Consider the following 23,114-nt stretch of genomic DNA (forward strand, 5'->3'; position numbering starts at 1 on the left):
GGATTTACCATATTTTTAGGCTCATGACCTAATATGATCTCGTAGAATAGATGGACAAACAAGATAAAACACATATATCATCGAGGGGCCTATAGAGCTTTTCCAACCAAGATGGTTATAACATCATCATCATCATCAACAACATCACTACTACTCGCACATCGTTGGAGCAATTACTTGAATCCAAGCAAGATACATCTTACTTGAATGTGTGTTAGTTTATGTGAAAGTGTTTGTCTAATTTGATCATGCTAGATCTAGCAACTTAGATGATGCCACGTGGCAGTGAAATCTCCACAACAGAAATGAAAATTTTCCTCGACTGTGCTAATAGTCAACTATAATCAACTATTGGTATTCAATGTGTTACATATCTCATTCATATAGTAGAGTCGACTACTCATTGTAGTGGTCTCATGATAAAAAATTACTATCAACCAAAATACGATCCCTATAAACGATAGATTCGGTCGATGCATCGTAGCATCACATAAAAGTCCTTATGACTGAAATTGCTTAAGGAGCGATGTAACAATAACGTGAAGTTGGCTAAAGTTTCAGAGTGCATTACATGTTCATGCAAAGAAAGAAATAACGACCATCAAAACATGACATTATGAGAAAAATTCTTATCCATATAATAGGAGCAGGATGCATGCATAATCAATGGCTGACCCACGACACGATAAGTGCTGGGGATTGTTCTGTGAAATCACATAGAGATGGATCTAGGATTGCAATCGAAGAGCACCAAGCAAACACAAGAGAATACAAAGATTTAATGTGAAAAACCCATTCGAGAAAAAAACCACGACACAAAGCGATATATCTTCGCTATGAAAGCAGAAATTACAAAGAGAGTACTTACCTGATTCGAACAACCTTGAATCTCACCCTTGCTACACCCTTTATAAACCCTATAACCCTTTTAGAAACCCTTTAAATACTTTTAGGAAGCCTTAGAAATGTTTTAGAATGGCCCTAGGAACTTCTATTTATAGTATAGGAAACCCTACTTTCATACCGACTTAAAATAGTCCAAAAATTGCCTCAAATTTAAACAGACCGTGTGCAGTCTGCATAACCTTCAACTAGTCGAACCTGTCCTTCGATTGGTTGAATTTCTCAAAAATTCCAAAATACATTCTTATTGGACTTTCAACCAAACTTTCTCCAAGCTAGTAGAATTTTCTTAGATTTAAGACATCTGTTAACAATAATCTCCACTATGCCTTCAATCTTCAAATATGTAACTTCTTGCCCTCTTCTTTTATCTCGGCATCTCATCATAGCTTCAATCAATGCTTCTCGTTCACACTCTGTCCTTCTTTTACGCCATCGCCAAGCCCAGAGAAGTTATACAGAACTTGAACTTCTCTGTAGGAACGACTTTGGTGAGCATGCCTGCCGAATTCACACTAGTGTGAATCTTCTCTAGTGTTACACTTCCTTCCTCAAGTACCTTTCATATAAATTGGTAACAAACATCAATGTGTTTAATACATAAGTGATAAACAGAATGTTTAGCCAAATTGATAATGCTCTCGCTATCACAATTAACCAGCACGGCCTCATGTTAAAGTCCCAACTAATTTATCATGCCTCTTAACTAAACACCTTCCTTAAATGCTTCTGTCACTGTCATGTATTCTTCTTCGGTCGTGGAAAGAGCCACCATGGATTGAGAAGCTTCGTCATCCAACTAATTGCTCTACCCGCTAGTACAAACAAGTAACTAGAAGTCAACTTTCTGGAATCCACACTGCCTCCGTAGTCTGAATCTACATACCCTACCAACTTTTCTTCTGTCTTCTTAAAAGTTAAGACGCAGTCTTTTATACCTCGAATGTATCAAAGTAGCCATTTCACTACTTCTCAATGTTACTTTCCGAGGTTTGACATATATTTACTCACAACATCGACTGCCTGTAAAATATCTGGTCTTATAAAGACTATTGCATACATTAAACTACCAACCACATACGAATAAGACACATGAGACATAACTTGCTTTTCCTCAATTGAATTAGGACATTATTCTGAAGAAAGCTTGAAGTGAGCCGCATGGGGAATGCTCATTGGCTTTATCTGGTCCATCTCATACTTGATCAGCACCTTTTCAAGGTATTCTACATGTGATAAATAAAGCTTGCTCCTCTTCCCATCTCTATGAATATCTATGCCAAGAACCCTCTTTGCAGCCCCTGGATCTTTTATCTTGAATGTCCCTGATAACCGAGTCTTCAGTATGTTGATTTCAGACATATTATGACCGGTGATCAACATATCATCAACATACAATAATAGGATGATGAGTTTGCCTTCACTCAGGGCCTTGTAATGGACACAATGATCGTATTCACTTCGAGTAAATTTTTTACTTAACATAAAAGAATCAAATTTTTTATACTACTGCCTAGGAGACTATTTCAAGTCGTACAATGACCTCATTAACCTGTAAACATTTTTCTCCACCTCTTTAACTTTGTAGCCCTCTGGTTGCTTCATGAAAATTCGCTCTTCCAACTTCCCATGTAAGAATGCAGTCTTGACATCCATTTGTTCTAGCTAGAGATCGTATTGGGCAACCAGCACCAACGCGAATCTGATGGATACTTTCTTAACTACCAACATGAATATCTCTGTGAAGTTGATTCTTTCTTTTTGAGCATACCCCTTCACTACTAACCTCACTTTGTATCTATCCTGTTTCATTTTGAATAACCACTTACATCCAATTACTTTTCGACCCACTAGAAGCTTCACTAGCTCCCGTGTGTGATGTAATAAGTCCATCTCATCGTCCATAGCCACATTATATTTTTCTACATTATGTTCATTAATAGCCTTCTGAATAGTAGATGGGTCCCTCTCATTATAATGAGGGCATATGCGATATTAGAGTTGTCTCCGTATCTCGTCGGTAACCTATGATCACGCGATGGGTTCTTTCTCACAGGTGGCTGTTCCACCTACTCCTGTACCTCTGTCTATGCATCTGTCTTTACCTGAGTATTATCTGTGTCAATCTAGATATCTACGATCAACCTTTCTAGTTCGTCTTGCTCCTCCTAATCATTCTTTTGGAATAGGGAGCTTTCATCAAACCTGACGTTACGACTAGTGATGATCTTGTGTGTAACCTTGTCAAATAATCTCTAACCTTTCACACCAATACCATAACCAACAAAGATGTACTTTTTGGCTCTATGGTCTAACTTACTCTTTCAACTGATGGTATATGAAAGTAAGCCTCACAACTAAATATACGCAAGTCTAAGTAGTCTAGCTTATGACCAATCTATACTTCCTTTAGGATCTTACATTCAAATGTCGTAGAAGGAGATCAGTTCACCCATGTTAATAGCCTCAGTCTATAATTCCTTACCTAACACAGCATTACTTAACATGCATTGGGTCCTCTCCAAGAGAGTCTGATTCATCTACTTAGCCACACCGTTTTATTCGGGCGTGTGGCGCACTATGTTGTGCCTAATGATCCATTCATCCTTGTGATATTCATTAAATTCAGTGGAAGTAAAATTTTTACCATTGTCAGTCCTTATAAACTTTATTTTTCACCCTTAATGTTTTTTCCCCATTTTCTTGCCCTGAATCACATAGAGATGGATCTAGGATTACAATACAAAAGCACCAAGAAAACACAAGAGAACACAAAGATTTAACGTGGAAAACCCTTTTGGGAAAAAACCACGGCATAAAGCGACAGATCTTCACTATGAAAGTAAAAATTACAAAGAGAGGGGACTTACCCAATTCGAACAAGCTCAAATCTCATCCTTGAAACACCCTTTGCAAACCTTAGAACCCTTTTAGAAAACCTTTGAATACTTTTAGGAAGCCTTAGAATATTTTATAATGGCCCTAGGAACTCCTATTTATAGTTTAGAAAACCTTACTTTCACACCGACTTGAAATAATCTAGAAACCGCCTCAAATTTACACAGTCCGTGCATAGTCTGCATAACTTTCATCTAGTCGAACCAAAGCTTTGGCTAGTCGAAGGGCCTTTTGACTTGCCGAACCTGTCTTTTGACTGGTCGAATTTCTCAAATATTCCAAAATACATTGTTGCTGGACTTTCAGCCAAACTTTCTCCGGGCTAGTCGAATTTTCTTAGATTTAAGACATCTGTTAACAACAATAAGAAACAACCGTTTTCGAGCCTAGACAATATTTCCACATCAGTAGACATGAAGAGTGGCTATAAAGATATATCTCCAACTACTACCTCAAAATTCTATAAATAAAAGAAATATCAAAGAGCTCCATGCCATCACCAACCCAATACAAATCAACTTTACATCTCAACAATACTTATCCTATCTTAATTTTTCCTATCTTAAGAGTAGTGTCATCCAACACATCTATGTTGGACTGATTTTAGCCTATGAGTATTATAATTTAGTTCGTCTACGAACATGATTGACTTAGCATAGGTGTAATTCCCTTTGATCTGCGCCAACTGATAGATCGTAAGGATGACCTTTACCATTTCTTTACAGTAGTGTAATTCGCTTCATCTATGCCCAAGTCGTTGGGCTAAGTAAGATGAGTTATAAGACCTCACAATTTACACCACAGATGTTGGATCGCCGATGATTATTTTTGTAAGTTTTAATTTCATTTACATTAATACAATTAAGTTTCTTCTACTCTCACATTGGATGAGTCAGTTTTATTAGTGCATCGGTTTGTCAATAACATGAGGTAGGGTTTCTTGAGTTGGTTGAGCGTTCATTATAAGACATTAAAGAACTGAAAACTCAAATACTTGAAGCATTAGAGCCTAAAGATAACATGTAAATTGAGGTGCCTTGGTAAACATAGTACTTGGATCATTTTAAGTTATAAAACAACCTACATCTATATAATACAATCTAATAGGAAAACATTTACTTCATGTGAACCAAGCCTTAGACCTTTAATGATCACGTTAAGATAGGGTTGGAAGAGGTTTTAAGCTGCTTACCCAAAAATAAATTTAAAAAAAAAATTGGTAGAAAACGACAACTATCGGTCGGTTCATGATCAAACCAATAGTCCATCAATCAAACTCGATCGAGTGAAGATCCATCGCTTGATCAATTGAAAATGGACAAAAGTGTCTAGAGAACTTTACTGGTAAATCATGAATTAGTTCGATTGTTCAATTGATTGATGGACTAGCCGTTATTGATTTGTTAAAGCATTTTTTTTAATATAAAACTAGCATTCGGATCTTTGACCAAATGATAGAATTTGGTGTTTTAGAGACCCTAGTGTATCCTAAGCCTTCATATATATATCCTAAGCTCTATCCCAAAGAGATTTATGCTATTTTTTTTAATGATTCTTCAATCTAATGAGCATTCCAAGTTTCATTTTAAAAAGATCATGATATCAAGTATTCTCTAGAGATTAGACACCACACCCATATATAAATCCTTTGTTTAAACACTCTTTAGAATGCCCATATAGGTGAATCCCTACTTAAAACCAACTAACATTATTAGTTGTAAGAGATTCAACCTAACTTCCACTACCTTGGCACTTCATAGGTACATCTTCAAGGTTCTCGATCGTTTGAAGTCAAAGAAGATCGACATCAAAGTTAGAGGTGAATTTATTGTAAACCTTTGAGATAGTGAAATCCGATACACTCGAGGAGAGTGCATCCACCAGGAGTAGAGTATGTATTTAACCGAAACACTATACATCGTTGTATTTGTGATTGTTATGTGGATGTATTTATATTATGCTTATGATTGAATTGTTCATTATAAATGCATGAATAGATTGTATGCTACACACTTAATTTGTAGCATACACAATTGATATTTCATATCTCACTATAGACTAGTTGCACATATAGTTGTATCTATTGTAGTCTATGCTCTTGAACTCACATAGCTTAGTTGTTTTAAATTGATAAATATTTTAAGTGGTCATATTCACCCCAATTTAGGACTTAGCCATAATTCTAAGATCTGTAAACTTCCGCCTAGTGTGGTCTCGTGTTAGGCAACAGATGCAATTTCAGGTTTATCGCTATCATCACGGTAAAAAATTGTCATTTTGACTAAAAGGTAAAAAGAACTTATTAGAATGATGAATCATCCCCTTCCCAAATCACTTGATTTCATTTACATGTGACTGAATAGACAACTAAACTGCTTCAGTTTTCAATCATAGATGACCACTCACATTCTCTCTATCTATCTTGGCACTTGGGCCAAAATAGGTGTTTAGTTCAATTGAACCTTGATAGGCTCCGGCACACTTGGCATAATACGCACGTACCAACGGCTGAATTTTGAGCCGAACAGAATGTCCACCCCGTGATTCTCATTCATTCAACCATGACCCAGTGGAAATCTCTATTCATATGTGGCCAACCAGATGCCACGGTCTCAGATGTTGTCCATGAACAAATAGCTACAGATGCTATAAAGAAAAAAAGAAAAAAAAGAAAAAAGAAAGAGAGAGAGAGAGAGAGAGAGAGAGAGAGAGAGAGAGGGGCCATGTTTGGCTTTGCAAGTGAACTGAACTGCCAAATATTCACAATAATAAAGTGGAAAAAAAGAGGCAGGCATTCGGTGGCACTTGCTTTAAGGAATTGGCACTCAAATTGTAGTTAGTTTCTTTCCACTTCAACTTGAAAGCAACAAAACTGCAATTTGGTCTCATACCCTGATGGCTGGACACATTCCATTTGATTTGATGGAAGGAAAAAGAGGAGAAATTTAGATAAGAAGAGGAGACGAAATTTACTTGTGGGTTTCTTCTTTTTTTCTTCTTCTTCTTCTTCTTCTTCTTCTTCTTTTTCTGGTGCAGGTGTGGTTCATCTTTTGTATTCTTTAAGCTGACTGCCCTTTTTGAGGAAACAAAAGGTATCGTATCTTATCTTTAAAAAGAAAAAAAAAATGAAACTAAAATTTAACTTAGATTCTATTGCTTCTTCTTGCTCCAAATTAAGGGAACATCTCTGCTCCTTTTATAGTGTTTCAAATACACCCATCTCAATACACGCACATGTACGCTTTCTTGTTGCTAGATGACACTTAATAGCTACATGGAGGTAAGTAACCCTTCCATCTTTGTTATGCATGCACCGTACACTTTCTCCAAATCACTACTTAATGCATGTCATAGAACCAAAGAGTTCCGTGCACAACTTGCAATGCTGACAAGAACATGCGCAGGTTACAAAAGATCCTACTCATGCATCTTACAATGCGTGAACACTACACGGAATTATATGCGTTTTTGCACATACAATGCATTAATTTTATGTACCCTCAAAGTGATTGCTGCCAAGAAAAAAAAAAAAAAAGTGATTTCAATATAAACTATTATATGGATAGCTCAATTATTTTAACCCTAAGTTCTCTAACATGCATGACATTGGCATTGATAAGTAGGTATTAATCCAATGGTCCAATCACACACATAACACACATGGGCATACGCTGCAGTTTGGAGAAAATGGTCTTAATGGGCAGATCATGATGAGGATGAGGACGATGTAGCAACAGTGGGGTACTTGCGTGAGTTCTTGACAATCTTGGTGAGGGCCGCTTGACCAAGGTCTAGCCCACAAACGTCGGCAAGGCGAACTAGATAGAGTAGCACATCCGAAAGCTCTTCCTCCAAGTGCTCTTTATCCGAAGAACTCCAATTCGGAAGCCCTTTCGCTACTTCGCCCTTCCATTGGAATATTTCGGATAACTCGCCAACCTCGCCAACCTACCAAAACACGCACCAAACTCATGATTTCTTATATGGGTGGATCTAACCATGCACAGTCAACTTTAAAACATTATTAGCTAGTGAAGGCTTACCAAAGCTAAGAGGAGGTTCCTAGGGCTATGGAACTGCTCCCAATCCCTTGCTCTAGCAAACTCTGCAAGCTTGTCTCTTAACTCTTTAAGAGAAACATCGTTTGAAGTTTGGGTTGGATATTCATAAGAGTGCTCCATTCCTTGAACTTTTTTGCTTCTCATTCCCAACTGATCCATGCAAAGTGGAAGATTTAAAGAGAATGTAGGTATGGGGTTGGTGAAGGTAATTTGCTATTGGCTCACTTTTGAGTTAGTGGGGGCACTTGAGTATTCCATCTAAAGAGTAAAAACATGTGAGGAAGGACAAAGGTGTTCTCATTTTCCCACTCATGATTTGATGCCACTTACCAAAAAGAGAGCATCTCAGACTCAACTAAGTTGGTGATGAGATTTTCGCGCAACTGCTGAGTGTAGGCTCACTGCAGAATGTTATGACATCTAGACCGTCGAGCACGATTGTCTCCTTGTAAAAATAAAATGAATTAAAAATCATGCCAATCCAACCAATAGGTGGGACATATGCACCTTAAAAAAAATTGACAACTATCAAAAAACCTTCAAATTTTCATGTCGGTGCTCAGCCAATGGTTGGATGGTACTATTTTTTGGGCATCCCATTTTCAGTATGGACAGGTCGGATGCCATATGGTCACCATGGTCGGTCCTACCAGAAGCTAGTTGCGCATTTTTCTCATCTACAACTAGTTACGAGTGTGAAGGGTTCCCCACTCAAAGCGCATTTGCATGTGGAGATAGCCCATTTTGTCTGGCTTTCCTGAGGTTGGGAGCTGAGTGTTTGCTGTGTGTTCTAGCAAAATAGAGGGAGGCTGTCCCCAGGCATGTGGGTTGCCACAACCTCACCTGATGAAAGCTACCATCTAAAGGTTATTTTCAAAAGAGGATCTTTGGGGAAGCGGACTGGCTGGTGTACCTAACACTAGCTATATAGCTGCTGTACTGACGTAAGCAAGTTCGGTGGGTCTGATATTAAGGTATGTGTTATATCCCAACCGTCCATCCATTTGGTGAGCTCATCTGAAGGCTTGAGACAAAAAATAAGACAGATATAACTATCAAGTGTACCACACTGCAAAAAACGGGGGATTGAATGTTTACCATTGAAACCCTTTTTGGGGTCACAGAAATTTTGGATCAATATGAAATTTTCTTTTTTCTCTTCGTTCAGGTCTCTGTGACCTTATGAATAGATTGGATGAAAAATAAACGTTACGGTGGGCCGTGTGAATTTTTGAAAATCATTATCTCATATGCTATTTGTGGTGTGGTCAATATAATCTTTGGATATGATTAATTTTTTAAATAACGCTCTAAAATGATCTCTAAAAATAGATGAACGGTGTAGATATAATAAATACATCACCGTAGGTCCCATGTAACTTTGATCTCCTTTGAACCGTTCGTACAACTCGGAGCTCGAGGAGCGTCAGTGCTCATCTTCGCACGACACGTACCTACAGCAGCTATAATCTTTGGTAGCCAAAAGGTTAATAGGGCTTACAAATTACGCAAAACCATCATTCCTGCTATAGTTCTTGAGCTTTGCTAAGTGCACACGCGTGTGCAATGAAGCTCCTATACAAGCTATACATGTGCCATCGTAGTAGATATGTGCGATGTCTAATCTATCCGTCCGTAGTTCCGACATTGAACTTGTTTTACCAAAAATGAAATCTGGTCCACTAACCATATGTGCACAATATCGGAAATGTGTGAATGGGTAAGAGAACTTCAGCCAAGTTTTTAGAGCTGTACATTTATTTTGCAAATCGTGGCCGACCTGACCAGTGGAGCAACTTGATTCTTGGGCTAGGGTATTGATATAGTGGTGCCGTTCTGATGGATGGAGTGGATATCCGACCTATCGCTCAGTGCTGGCCAACGTGTGGCGTGTAGTTGAGCTTTATTTATGCGTGTGGGCAAAGATTATACTTCATAGATTCTGAAAACTACGTGGGTCCACTGCAGCCGTCCATATTTGGAGATGACAAGCCCGCAGGCATCTTACAAGCATGCGAGAGTTGTATATTCCAAAAATTGGTACATAGATCTTCTGAGATCGCCCATATTTGGACCTGACAAGACCCCACACATCAGGTATGCTACTGTTTCTTGTATACTTGTATTTAGTGCCATCTATGCTTGTATATTCCAAAAATAGCAATACCGGTTCTGTATGGTATATAAGCCTGCATGCATCACGCAAGTTTGCTAGAGTGTATTAATCAGTACACTTGCTTGCACTCTATGCATGTCACAAGCACGTGAGAGAGCTTGCATTGGTAAATCTAGTTAAACCCCTATCAAAATTTCCATTTTAGTACCCTCTTGTTCACCATGGAGCTAAAAATTAAAAAAAAATTAAGTTGATTCAACCCTTAGGTGGGCCATACTATAAGAAAAAAAATGTCAAATCATGTCAGATTAATTTTGTTGATGCAGAAATCTGGTTAGCCTTCCTTGGACTCGCGAACCCGCACAAGGAATAGACATGGAAGACCCTAGCTAGTGTAGGGGACTATCCGATGCCTAAGTCAGGAACCTACGTCTAGTTGAATATTGAAGGTTTAGGGCTAGAGATTGTGTGTACCTTTCCCCATTAAAAGTACTTTATTTATACGTGAGGAGAGGCGGTGTCCTAGAGGGCACTTATTTTTGTTTGGCAGTAATTGATTATAGTAGGATTCAGACTCTTTGCGCAATGGATATTTCTACATCCTTGGTTAGAATTTCATGGTGATCCGTGTGGAAGTCGGTTTCCATGATATTTGGCTAAGAACGCGGACAAACCTGATTAAGGTCAAGTCGAATCCCATGGAGGGCAGGTTCAGTTGTCTCGAAGTAGTCTGAGCTAGGGCACAGCCGAAGTCGGTGCTTTGTCCGCCTGAGGATGGGTCTCACCGACCTGAGGTGAGTTAGCTGGCACTACCAAAAAAATGAACAAATGCTACGGACTATTCTGGTTTTTTGCTACGGCTATAAACCGTAGCTCATTTACTACGGCTTAAAACCGTAGCTAAAACTGTCCAAACCGTAGCTAAAAACTAACTCCGCCAGACGTGCATACAACTTGGATACCTCATAAGGGACTCTACGAGGCCCATTAAAATGTGTGTTATCAATCTAATATGTCTATCCATTTTTTAAGAGTATTTTAGGGCAATAACCCAAAAAAGTAGATCGAAAGCACAAGTGGACCACACGGTAGGAAAGAGTGGAGATTAATCCATTGATTGATGGTGTGGTTCAATTACACCTTCGATTTGCCTAGATGTTGGGTCTATTCCCTATAAAAAATTACAAAATTAATGGACGAAGTGGATATATCGATTGCATCAAGATGGACCCCACAAAGCCCTTGACAAGGACATCCGTCCAGATCCCGTCAAATGTGAGCCATGGAGGGACCGTTAGGGATTGTTCAATGGCTACGGCCATATGGGCTTTTAGCTACGGTTAAAAATCGTAGGAGAACCGTAGCAGGCAAAAAAGTTGAAAACCGCGCTGCTTTTATTCATTTCCCTCCACCTCTCATGTCCGTCCCTTTCTCTCTCTCGATCTCCCCTGCCCCTTTTCACTACAAGAAACAACAGCATTACCGACCCTTTTTTTTCCAATCATTGTCGACGGTTCATGTGGCCATGGGCGATTTAAAGATTATGGTTACTAAAAAAACCCCTCTTTCACTCTCTCTCTCTCTCTCTCTCTCTCTCTCTCTCTCTCTCTCTCTCTCTCTCTCTCTCTCTCTCTCTCTCTCTCTCTCCCTCTCCGCCCCCAATGCTCTCTCACTGCTCCCCATCCTCTCTCTTGGAACATAGGAAAATTTTAAGAAAAAACAATGCGGGGCTTTGGATCGAGAGTTTTAGAAATCGAAACCCTATGGTTTGAAAACAAAACCAAAAAAATCAAGAAAAAAGGCTCACCGAGAGAATCAAGGAGCTGAAGTACTGGATTGGAGATGGAGATTTATAAGGTCGGGATGAGATGATATGCGGTCATATACGATCGTATGTATGGATTGGGATATGACACTGGGAAGGTTTTTTGAAGATGAACCTCTCTCTCTCTCTCTCTCTCTCTCTCTCTCTCTCTCTCTCTCTGTCTGTCTGTAAGATATATTCAATTTCAAGTAAGAAATTGCATTTTCTTCATCTCTAAAACTCGCACTCTCAAAGCTTCCTGCAAATGATACACGCATCATCAAGCCACATCCAGTTCAGATGGCCGCACCTGCTCAGGTCCAAATAAACGCCTTAACTTCCAATCTTTTTACCATTTTACATTTTCTTATCATTTCATTTCTTTCATTAGTTTTTGTTGCATCGTCTCTCTCTATGACCATCTCTGTCTCTATACTTTTCATTATCTCACCCTCACTTTTTTTATGCACACACCCCCTTTTCTACTTTTATTATTCGAATAGTCTATTTTTTTGTAGTTTGCTTTTCGTATAAGTAAAACAAAAAGGTGTGTGTGCATCGAAAAGTGGGTGTGTAAATATCATTTCTCTCCCTTTTGGAGTCTTTGGTGTCACTTAATTTCTTCATATCACGAGAGTGATTGTGTATAGATTATAAACCAGAATGTTGGTGTATAGCCATTTGTGGATTGATCCAGACCGTCAATTTGGTGGGCCATGGCTGTTAAGTTGAATTGATCCTACAAAGAGATCCATTGGTGTGGATGGTTACGATCATGCGGTTGATTCGATATTTGGATCATGGTTGTTGCTTTTGATGCTTTCTATTGCATGTCATATACATGTCCAAATAGATGGTATATAGGGCTCTTTCTTTAGTTGTTGTCAAAATTAAGTGTGAAATTGAGAAAAGAACAAAAAGAAAAAGAGATATATGGCCCTTAGTAGGCTGCTACCTATCACAGCTACTATTATTAGTGGAAGGCCATTAGAGATACATGGCCTTTACTAAGTTGCCTCTTTCATGCTCATTGCTAGCAAAGCACTTGGGCTTCTTTTATAGTCTTATTACAATTTCGATAACAATCATAAGATGTCTTGAGATTAATATTAGATTTACATGTTTAATAGATTTTTCCATGTATGAAATCCTAACTAGGTGGTGAAGTGGATTGCAGAGACATGGACCACAAAACTTCTTCACAAAATAAATGCCCCTTTTCTCCCCTAATGATGCATTATCTGTAGTTAAAACTTACTTATTTGTGTTTTCAATGTCAGTGTGTTGTTCATTCACAAGATGAAGTTCGATCAAAGGCTATTCAACTAGTATGTGGTCTACGAAAAAAAGCCCTTGTATACTTCTTGCACTTCTTCAGTCTCCTGATAAGGATATTATACCATATAATTTTTCATAATTATTAGTCATTTACCAGTATTTATCATAGGAAATGGTAAACCAAACAGGCCCTCTTTGTAGATTCTTCATTTGAAGGAGACATCAAAGGAACTTAACACCTATCGGCACTAGCAGTAGGAGGTTGAATATTGTTACATTGACAGTCATGTTTTGGTTAGCTTCATTATGGCTTACATTACTGAACATGAAATGCAAATTTATTGACCAGAACCCAAGACTTTTGCCTCCACCTTTTTTTTTGGTACATTGGCATATATGATATGTTACCCATACAAAGCTTTCATTGCAGTCCAAAAGATCAGTGATTGAATGGTCCTTAGGTACGCTGATTGATGTAAATTTGGCCCTTTTTTTCGGACAAATGCATCACAACAATTCAGAAACTATGACTTTTGAGTTATAGGCATGCTTCATGGCTGGACAATAGATGAATGGATATAAGATCCTGCTAAAATCACATGCAGCGGCCCCGTGGTGGATTATTCTGTCCGGTAAGACAGATTAAATGTGGTATGTTGATTATAAAGTTTTCTATTTTCAGGCCAGTGATGGATTGATGTATGTGTTATATCCTACAAAAATGTCATTTCAATCCTTGGATAGGTAACCCATCCATCTTGAATTTAAACCATTAGTTTCATTCCTCTAAAATATGTATTTCTTTGGATTGTGGCCCACTTGATCAACAAATAGGTTAGGAACATCTGGTGGTAAGTTTGTCATTGCACCTTCCCTTCTTTTTTCAAGAAATTTTACTTAAGGAAGAAGGGTTAGGAGCATGGTTCGTTAATGTTCATGGGCTTAAGGATGTGGATCTTTTGTTTCTAGGCCTTTAGTTTTTCTGTTTTTTTGTTTTCCTTTTCTTTGGCTTCGCTGCTATCTCAGCAGCTACCTCCTTTGTTCCCTCTCCTTTTTAATACAATCTCGTTATCTTTGAAAAAAAAAAAAGAAGGAAGAAGGGTTTTTATGTGTAATGACACTTCACCAATGTGTCGTCGACTCTATATAAAATTCTATCTGTAATATCAAAGCCTGAGCTCTTTATGCATAAACTGAAGAACTTTCACTCTTAAATAATGTTGCACATATAGCCAGGCTGAATAATGTTAGATGAGGACTCATCATCCTCAACTGAAATGTTGCTTGCAACCTTTTCCAATGCTTATGTCACATGTGTGTAGGACATTCAATCCATGTTTTACATTATTTATGCTCCATCATGAAGATCACCTGGCATGCAAATCAGGTCTGTTGCTCATCAGGCGAACACCCTACATGAAAACAGCTCATGATTTAAATAAGAGTTCTCATTTTCTGATTCGATTTACACTTGTGTCCCACCGGATGACCAGATTGGCCTGATTATTGTCCTGGGTGATCATGGTCAAATTATACCATGCCAACTTAACAACTCTTGGATTTGATACATGAAGGATTTCAGACTCAAATCCGATTCCCAAATTTTAAATATATCAAGTTTACAACTGGTGTATATATATATGCACTTGTTATTTTTCTAGATGATTATAAAAGAGCATGTTTCCTTGCCCCAACAATGTTTTATTGTGCTAGATGTTTTACCTTGTCTTATCATTAATAATGCTTTTCTTAAACTTTAGGTTCCTCATGAACCATCCTTGCATATGGATGATTTTGTCTGCATCAAAACCTGCATGTGGGCGTGTTCTAAAATCTATTACACAACAAAATGGGTATTACTATTACATGTTTCCTTTTTCATAGGACTTGATATTTTGTCTGTTTAAGGGTCTGGATGGTAATTTAGTTCAAACTAAATTGATCTTCATCACAAATAAGATGTGAGAACATTTTGTCAACCTCGGATGTAAATGTAGACAAAAGGTTTTATTCCGGAGTGCTAGTCAACAAAAATATCCATTTCTTTGTTCCTTGATAGGATAGATGAATCTCAACATAGATTTTGACTTCCTAAAACTTGGCGATGCCCTGTTCTTAATGGTAGCTGAGACTGGATTTTGGTTCTGTTTCTTACTCCCACTGGAGTTGGATATGTATTGTAATATGTTGGACAATATCTTCAAACAGATAGTGATTTTGCTTCTGTTTCCATTTTTTCCTGTTTAGGTAAAAGGTAAGCGGATTCCATTTTTGTATGAAACTTCCAATTTCTCCTTTTTTTTTCTGCAGGGAACAATCTCTGACATTTCCTTGAAGAAATCAAAACTAACAAGAATTTGGATCTAATTAAATAGAACAAAGAACATACTATAATTAGAGCGGAACCATATCGCCACTTGTTCACAGGATTTTTCAGGTTGGTCTCGGTTGCCATGTATCCATTCAAATCGGCAGTTAGAATGTGATAGCAGATGTGCCCAAGAACCTGCACAAATTTGATTCTTAATCATGCATAGATCATCAACATAACTGGGAAAGGAAAGAAGGCTGCTATTGTTTAGAACATACATAAGCATAGTCACATTCAAACTTCGACAGTAAAGAACCCCAGGCCTGATAGGCAAAAAAGTGGCATATAGCATTGAATTTCTTTTCCTATGCAAGTACCTTCTTTCTGAACAGATCCACTAATATGTCAGTCTACTAGAATATTAAGGATAAAGATAATGAACCTGCAGCGTTGAAGTTTACCAACCTCTTGTTCATCTCATTCTCTACCAAACTTGTAAGTTTGTTCTTGATGAATCTTGGCTTTAGCCCTCCCAAGGATCTTACATTAATTTATGTGCCAAATAAATGTCCTGTGCTAGTATTTGCCATATCCATGTGTCAATTTCACATGTAACTTTTAATGTTTTATGTGTCAGTGGTACCCCTGCAACTCAGTTTAATGGTACTTACTAGTTGCCTTGAATATAGGTCAATGATACAGTTGGAAAACTGGCTGGAGGTAAATACTGCAATAATGATGTTGGGCCTGGGAGGTCAGAGCCCAATTGAAATAATTCTAGTTAACCTGGTGTGGCTTTGAGTCATTTTATTGAAATTTCTCTGCTGTTATCTAATACTTGAAATGGATATTGCCTAATTGCTGCGCAGATCTTGGACACATTATAAAATCAGTATCATTCTATTTTGGCCAAGAGGTTTTCTGGCAATACTTTTGCCTTATTTTGCATGCACATTGATGGCTCCACATCAACTTTCTAGAGGGCATTTTAGTCACCCAAAGTGCCTTGTTAAAGAGGGATATGGAAACAAGCAGTGGGTGCATCCACAACACCATGTGTGAACCTTGTACTATTTTCCTTTGGTTGAAGGTGCTAAATCATTAGTTGATCTTTGCTCAAAAGCTGCCTGTCTTCCCTCTTATATGTTATAGGATTTTATTTGCAATGTATCAATTACTGAACCGTGGATATTCTTTTCTCAGTTCAGAATATTTATATGTCAATGTTTTTCTTTTCTTTTGTTATTGTATATTAATTCTGTTTTCTCAGGCTTTTTGGGACTGTTCTGAGAAAAAGTTGCTTGGAAGGCAGAATGCTCTGTTACAAGCGAATGGTCTCCCGATGGATGCTACTTCATGACTGCAACAATAGGATACAGTGATTAACTTTATTTAAGCATTGATGCATTGACTTTAAAACCCTCCCACAACGTATTGTAGCAGTAAGGGCCTCCAAAAGCCCTCATACGTTTTGTTTTTTACACACTCACACCAATTCATGGAAGCCTTCAGAACTTAAACAAATCAGTTCAATCAGCTCAAATTAACAGATATAAAGGATAAAAACATACTTCTATCAAGCTTAAGAAGAAATTCAATCAATTAAAAAACTAAAAATTTGAGCTTAGTGGCTGTATGGATGTGAAAAGGTTTGTTCCTTTGTGGGGCCTGATTCAGTCCTCCTCTTTGGATGATCTCTCATCATCCACCTTTATCTGGCATGTAGAGCCATTTCAGCTTTGTTCTTTTCTTCAATAAAAGTTATGTTGCCATTAGATTGCCATTAAAAAAAACTTTAAAATGTTGGGTAAAAGTGCAGTTGCTTGTACCCATATATATGTTTTGTGTGCTTTGGTAAGTTGGTCTTGCCCCTATTTGCAAGTCTACAGGTTACATTTTGGATTTTAGTAAACACAACATTGTCTTAATCTTTCTTCTTTTTGTGGTTTGATGATTTAGATCTTTTGAATATTAATTTATTTATTTTTTTAATTTTCTTTAATTATAGAGATCTTTTTTGGTATAGTTCTTAGATTAGGAGGAAAAACAGAGAAATTGGGGAAAAAAAATTTTGATAATGTCTTTGGCACTTGGTAACATTTGTGAAATTCTTTCTCCTCTCAGTTTTTGTTGAGAAACTGATATTTTCAATTTTTTTATTTCCATTGCAGTTTAGGAAGTTTATTTCGGAGTTTTGGAGTTTATCGAGATGATTTGAAGCCATATTCAGATTGAGGAGGATTGGAAAAAGCACAGATTAGGTTTGTTATGGATTGAAAAAAAAAATCTGACATTTATTTATTTATTTATTTATATGCTTTCTCACCATTGATATTTTTTAACAAGGAGATTCTTTTTTATTTATGCTTTCTCTTCATTGATATATTTTTTTAAGAGGGAGATAACTCAAGAGTGCTAGAAGATGGTATAGCCATCTTTGGGACAACACATTTGGTAGGATTATGTTTCAATTGGTAACGTCCATGTACTTTCCCCAATGTGGATTAATGATTTCTGGAAGTATGCACAGATTCAATGATCTTAGCCATATGGTCATTACCTTCAAATAGATTGTAGAAAATCTTTTTCTTTTTTAGTGTATAACATTGGGGCTACTCCCTTACAGGTTGCCCATGGCATGACCCAAACTAGGGTATATCTTTCATCAAACCCGTTAATCAGTTATATCTCACTATCAAGAAGTGAACATACTCGTTTTAAAACTCACAAAGGCCCCACCACATGAACTTTATCTGATATTTTATCAGGCAGAGTAGATTTACATAGGAAACGTGGTGGGTGCCATCAACTAGCATGTGGATTGAGTCTTAAGTTCTACTAGAATGAACTAGATCCCGACTGTGCTCTATGAGGCCCATGATTATATATGTGTTTATGAGGCCCACGATTATATATGTGTTTCATCCTAACTGTCTACCATTTTGATATTGACCCACTCTTGAAACCTTCCTAAGGCCATGTTTATAAAGTCATATAGAGGTCATATAGCTCAACTATTGGGGAAAAAGAAGCTCATTATGATGTTTCGGAGTTTATATTATTGGATGCAACAGCAACATCTGAAATAACTCAACGCTCCTTAATTTCTTCAAATTACAAAAGTAGCTTGAAGCTCCTCGGAAGCATGAAAGTACCTCTAATCATACTGAGGAAAAGCATACATAGCGAATCCCCTTCAACTTGATGTTGGTTGATATGCCTCAGTTAAATTGATTTTAATCTTACGTATTTCTGTTTTCTGGGCGACTTCTTAGTGGTAGACTGATTTATGCATATGAGATGTGCAATGCCTCTGAGTTAGGTTTGGACTGTGCTTTCTTTCTACTGATAAATTCCTCTTAAAAAATAAGAAAAAAAAAGTGTGTCATGATCAAGGGAGGTGATTCAATAATTGTGTATGGAAAGAACCGTTGCTTTTATAATTGGCAATGAATATTTTTGTCATAGCAAGGTACTGCGGTATTTTTTATTGTTCTGTGGTACATTTTGAAGGGCTTTCCTTGATGTGATGCAGTCCCAATTTATTCATTTTTGTAATATGTGCAGGCTTGTCAATGTTCATTTTTGTAAGAGTACAGTCTCTTCTGGACCTTCCTTTATGGACCACAGCTGCAGCAGCAAATCCTTGTCAGGAGGAACTGACATGTTGTGTGGTAAGTGACTCCTTTTATCAGCTTGCATTAATATAGAGTTGGTGGGAATTGAATGAGTGTTGCCTGCAGACACATGCTACAAATGCTGATTAAAACGATCGATGCAAGCCATTGTGGCTTGTGTTTGACATTAGGTTCATCAATCAAGCAACCCCACTTTGTATGAGTCATAGCTGAAAAGTTTGGGTGGCCCACTCATCACGTAGGCCACCCTTGTACCAAGAGACGGGAAGTTAAAATGGTATAACCAAATGTTCACATTCACTGTACATGTTTGTCCACCTGATGAATGGTCTGGCATGTCTTCTGGGCTAGGACATGTTCATCATGTGGACAGTACTGAGATGAACGGGCCTAGTTAGCACAGATGGATACCGCATTGTTACTTGTGGAGCACTAATGATTGGTGCTCGCAGATGATTTGCAAGTATGATTTCTCAAACCTAATATTTCTTTCCTCCCATTACACACACAGGAAAGATCTTCTTTGCTTAATAGATTGGGGACTCTCAGTGATCTGGAATATGGGATGAAAAATTTACTTTCTACTCCTGAAGTTCAGAAGCCTGTTTCTGATGGTAATGATCAGACAGAGCCAGTAAGTGTCACTGGCCTAGAAACGTTCTCTCTGAGTTACAAGGTATGTCATGTTCTTGCATTCCTTTATCATTTTGAATCATAGTATCCTCTGGGGATATTCTCTAGTAATTAAATTTTGGTACAAGAATAGGTGCAATGGTCGTTGTCCCTTGTGATTTCCAGAAAAGCCTTGACAAAGTATCAGTTGATTTTTCGATTCCTATTTCATTGTAAACACGTCAACCGCCAACTTTGTGGAGCATGGCAAGTCCATCAAGTATGTGTATGTTTCTTTCATGTAGACATGTTTAGGTGGCAAGGAGTGTTACATGCAGTCGTGCATCTGTAAGTGCCAAACACTTACAGATGAATTGTCGGATCTTGTGCATATGCTACTCTTGCATGTGCAGGCGCTTCTGTTTGTCATTCGTAGAGGGTCATTTGCACTCTGCAAGTACTAATTTCTCTTGGGTGGGTTTTGATTGCTTTCTAAATTACTGATATATATTTACAGGGGGCTCGTGCTTTTAACAAATTGGGAACAGCCACCTCCCGCTCTTCAGTGCTTTGCCACAGCATGCTTAAATTTATTAATAGCCTTTTACATTATTTGACATTTGAGGTAAGCTCTGTCTTATTTTCAATGGCATATCATTTTATTGTCATTTTTTGGAACCAAAGTTCTTTTGTTCATTGCAATAATTCCTTGTACGCCATTCATAGGTTCTTGAACCCAACTGGCATGTGATGCACAATAGACTTCTAACTGCAAAGAGCATAGATGAGGTCTTCTCATCATTCTCCTACTTTCCTCTTCTTAAATGTACTTTATTTGCTATATTTAGGGGCTTGTTTGGATGTGACTCCTAGTGATGGTTGGTATGGAGCTTTTGGCTGAAGCTCCCCGCTTTGAGTTGGCATTGGTGCAGAAAATAGAAACTATAAGCTAGATTCCTTCCTAAATTTCTGTTCTGAACTGATAGAGTGAGACAAGAATATCTTAATACATATTTGTGTAGAGTACATCCCATCTGCTGCTGGACGTGGAACATCCAAACACACCCTAAAAGAACAGACTTTACTCATGGGTGATGCATGGCAGGTTATCCAACACCACGATTTTTTCCTTAAAAAATGTCTGAAAGAGTGCCTGCTTCTCTTGCCTCAACTTCTCGAGGTCAGGAATTTGCTCCCTTGTCTAATGGATATGAACAGTGTATCCTACTTCATTACAATTCAATCCTTGTTTCTTGAAATGGAAATCAAATTCACTAGGATCATCTGAAATTGTGTGTTGCCTTTCAACAGCAATAGTATTTGTTTTGATTAAAATCCATCTTGTTAACTGAGTGCCTTAAGACTGGGCTGATTAATATTTTGTTGGCTTCAGGGATCTCATTTGCTTCATTCAATTAGCAATTGTATGCTAAACGTCTGTTTGCATCAACCATAAAATAGATGTGGCTGATTTTTATGGATCTTGTCTCATCCCAATTTTGAGGACATGACTTTCCTTCTTCTTTTTTTTTTTGGTCTTTCTTGTCTGATTTTCAATCGATGCAGGATCATGAGAAGGAAGAAGCCCAGGTGGAGGAGGTGATAGGATAGATGGAGGGCAGGGCAGGTAAGCCTCTCACTAAGGCTTCTAGACAAGTTAAAAAGCACCCAATAAAGAACAACACCAAGAAAGCTAATGAAGCAGATATTGTTGTTGAATTTGTAGCATTAGTTAGTACTACAGTTGAAACTGGTAGGCATCATTCTTTTCTGATAAATAAAAAATCATCTTTGTCAGTAAGCCAGTGTTTGGCCATACACGCCAATCCATAGCACAGAAATTGAAACCCGATTAGCGTGTTTGAATGTACACACCAATCGGCAGCACAGCAATTGAAACCCGAAATGGGTGGATTGTCAGTTACCATTTTTTTCCCATCTTGAAGATTTCATTCATCTCAGTGCATGTTATCTTTTTCTCTCCATAGGACATGTTTCCAAGGGGACAAAACCCAAAGGCAGGGGAGCTCTGAAGAAGGCTCCTACTCGAAAAGGTATGCTTACAAATCCTGAAACTTCTTATTTCCCAAGTATCTCCCTATTTTTGTGGAATTCTCATTGCCTTTTTGGTTTGGGTCTTTCAGCAGAAAATGCCAACTATCGTTGATAGTGAAGAGGAAGATGATGAGGTGCTCGAGCTAAAAGAACGACTGGTAGCGTATAACATTGATTCTTCTTCAGATCAAACAGGTATATGATCATCCATGTGCAGTAAGCTTTCGAATCAAAGTGAAGCTGAGAATAGGGTGTTAGTTGATTGCAAATTGATAACCAGTAGATGCACATCCATGGAGTTTTCACTTGCGATTGTTGAGAAGCTATTTGGCTGCGAGAAGGCATTGGATCTTATTGTTAATGAGAACTTTAAATAGACATATAACTATTATGTTGGCATTGTACTTTTGTGAATGAATGGATGATTTTGTTTGATTGAATGAATGAATGATTTAGCCATGAAGTATTTAGCTATATTAGCTTATATGAGTTATCAGGGAGTACTACAATGGTAAGAGCTACCATTACTAATTAAAATTTTTTTATTAACAATAGGCGTTAGCTACGACTATTAACTATAGCCCTTTGTTGAAACCCGTAGCTCTGGGTAAATATAGCTTTTTGCTACAGTTCTCATTCTACTTTTAGCTACAGATAAAATCCGTAGCTATATATATTTTAAGCTACGGACAATATTGCTACGGATTTAACCCCTACCTATAGTTTAATTAACTACGGATATTAACCGTAGCCTTATATCTTGAAACCGTAGCTGTTGCTAATTTAAGCCTATTGCTACGGTTCTTGCTCAACTTTTAGCTACAGATATAATCCGTAGGTGTAAATACTTTAGCGCTACAGAAGCAACGGCTACGGATTTAATCCGTATCCATTATTTCTATGGCTACGGATTGTATCCGTAGCCATAGCTTTTAGAGCTATGGCTACGGCAATAATGGCTACGGTCGTGCTACGGATCTTAACCGTAGCCATAGACTTTTAGCTATGGTTTTTATTTGTATCTTTTGCCCTATTTTTTGGTAGTGTGGCTTCACATTGCAGTTTAGTAAATGCCTCAACTTTGTGCTTAGAGGTCGAGCTCAGCCTTTCCCCGTACTTAGTTGAGGAGGTCGAGCTTGGCCTTTCTCCACACTTGGTCGAAGAGGTCAAGCCCAACCTTTCTCCATACTAGGTCGAGGTGACGGAGGTCTAGCCACTGTATCGCACCGATCGCTTGTTTAAATTGTTAACTTGGATTGTCAATAGTAGGTCATCATATTTCCCCCATAATAGTAAATCCCACCTACTTACTAGTTCGCGTAGCGGACTTGATAAGTATGAGTTTGGCTAGGTTAGATAATCTTAAATTAACCTTGAAATCAAACCGAGCTATGGTGCTAAGCAGGTCGAGAAGTCAAGGAGGACGGGTTGCCTATTT

General features: G+C 37.9%; 2 protein-coding genes across 5 annotated transcripts; one reads left to right on the forward strand and one right to left on the reverse strand.

Moving 5' to 3' along the window:
• Positions 1-6,938: 6,938 nt before the first annotated feature.
• LOC131218385 (uncharacterized) lies at positions 6,939-7,995 on the reverse strand. The gene is made up of 2 exons (XM_058212984.1): positions 7,845-7,995; positions 6,939-7,749 (listed from the first exon to the last, which is right to left on the reverse strand). Exons 1-2 carry the CDS (start codon positions 7,980-7,982, stop codon positions 7,507-7,509), a joined length of 381 nt encoding a protein of 126 aa, XP_058068967.1. The 5' UTR covers positions 7,983-7,995; the 3' UTR covers positions 6,939-7,506.
• Positions 7,996-11,654: 3,659 nt separating this feature from the next.
• LOC131219203 (gamma-tubulin complex component 2-like) lies at positions 11,655-21,318 on the forward strand. Of its 4 annotated transcripts, XM_058214214.1 has the most exons (10): positions 11,655-12,100; positions 16,061-16,125; positions 16,642-16,813; positions 17,543-17,632; positions 18,939-19,045; positions 19,521-19,685; positions 19,776-19,901; positions 20,139-20,246; positions 20,348-20,410; positions 20,727-21,122. In XM_058214214.1, the coding sequence occupies exons 5-10, from the start codon at positions 18,947-18,949 to the stop codon at positions 20,907-20,909; spliced, it is 744 nt and encodes a 247-aa protein (XP_058070197.1). In that variant the 5' UTR covers positions 11,655-12,100; positions 16,061-16,125; positions 16,642-16,813; positions 17,543-17,632; positions 18,939-18,946; the 3' UTR covers positions 20,910-21,122. The 4 variants fall into 4 exon arrangements, with proteins under 4 accessions (XP_058070197.1, XP_058070196.1, XP_058070199.1 ...); XM_058214216.1 differs by lacking the exons at positions 11,655-12,100; positions 16,061-16,125 and adding an exon at positions 21,188-21,318 and having other exon boundaries at positions 16,169-16,813; positions 20,727-20,801; XM_058214213.1 differs by lacking the exons at positions 11,655-12,100; positions 16,061-16,125 and having other exon boundaries at positions 16,168-16,813.
• Positions 21,319-23,114: the final 1,796 nt, after the last annotated feature.

This window comes from Magnolia sinica, chromosome 11, assembly GCF_029962835.1.
Source record: "Magnolia sinica isolate HGM2019 chromosome 11, MsV1, whole genome shotgun sequence".
Taxonomy (NCBI): domain Eukaryota; kingdom Viridiplantae; phylum Streptophyta; class Magnoliopsida; order Magnoliales; family Magnoliaceae; genus Magnolia; species Magnolia sinica.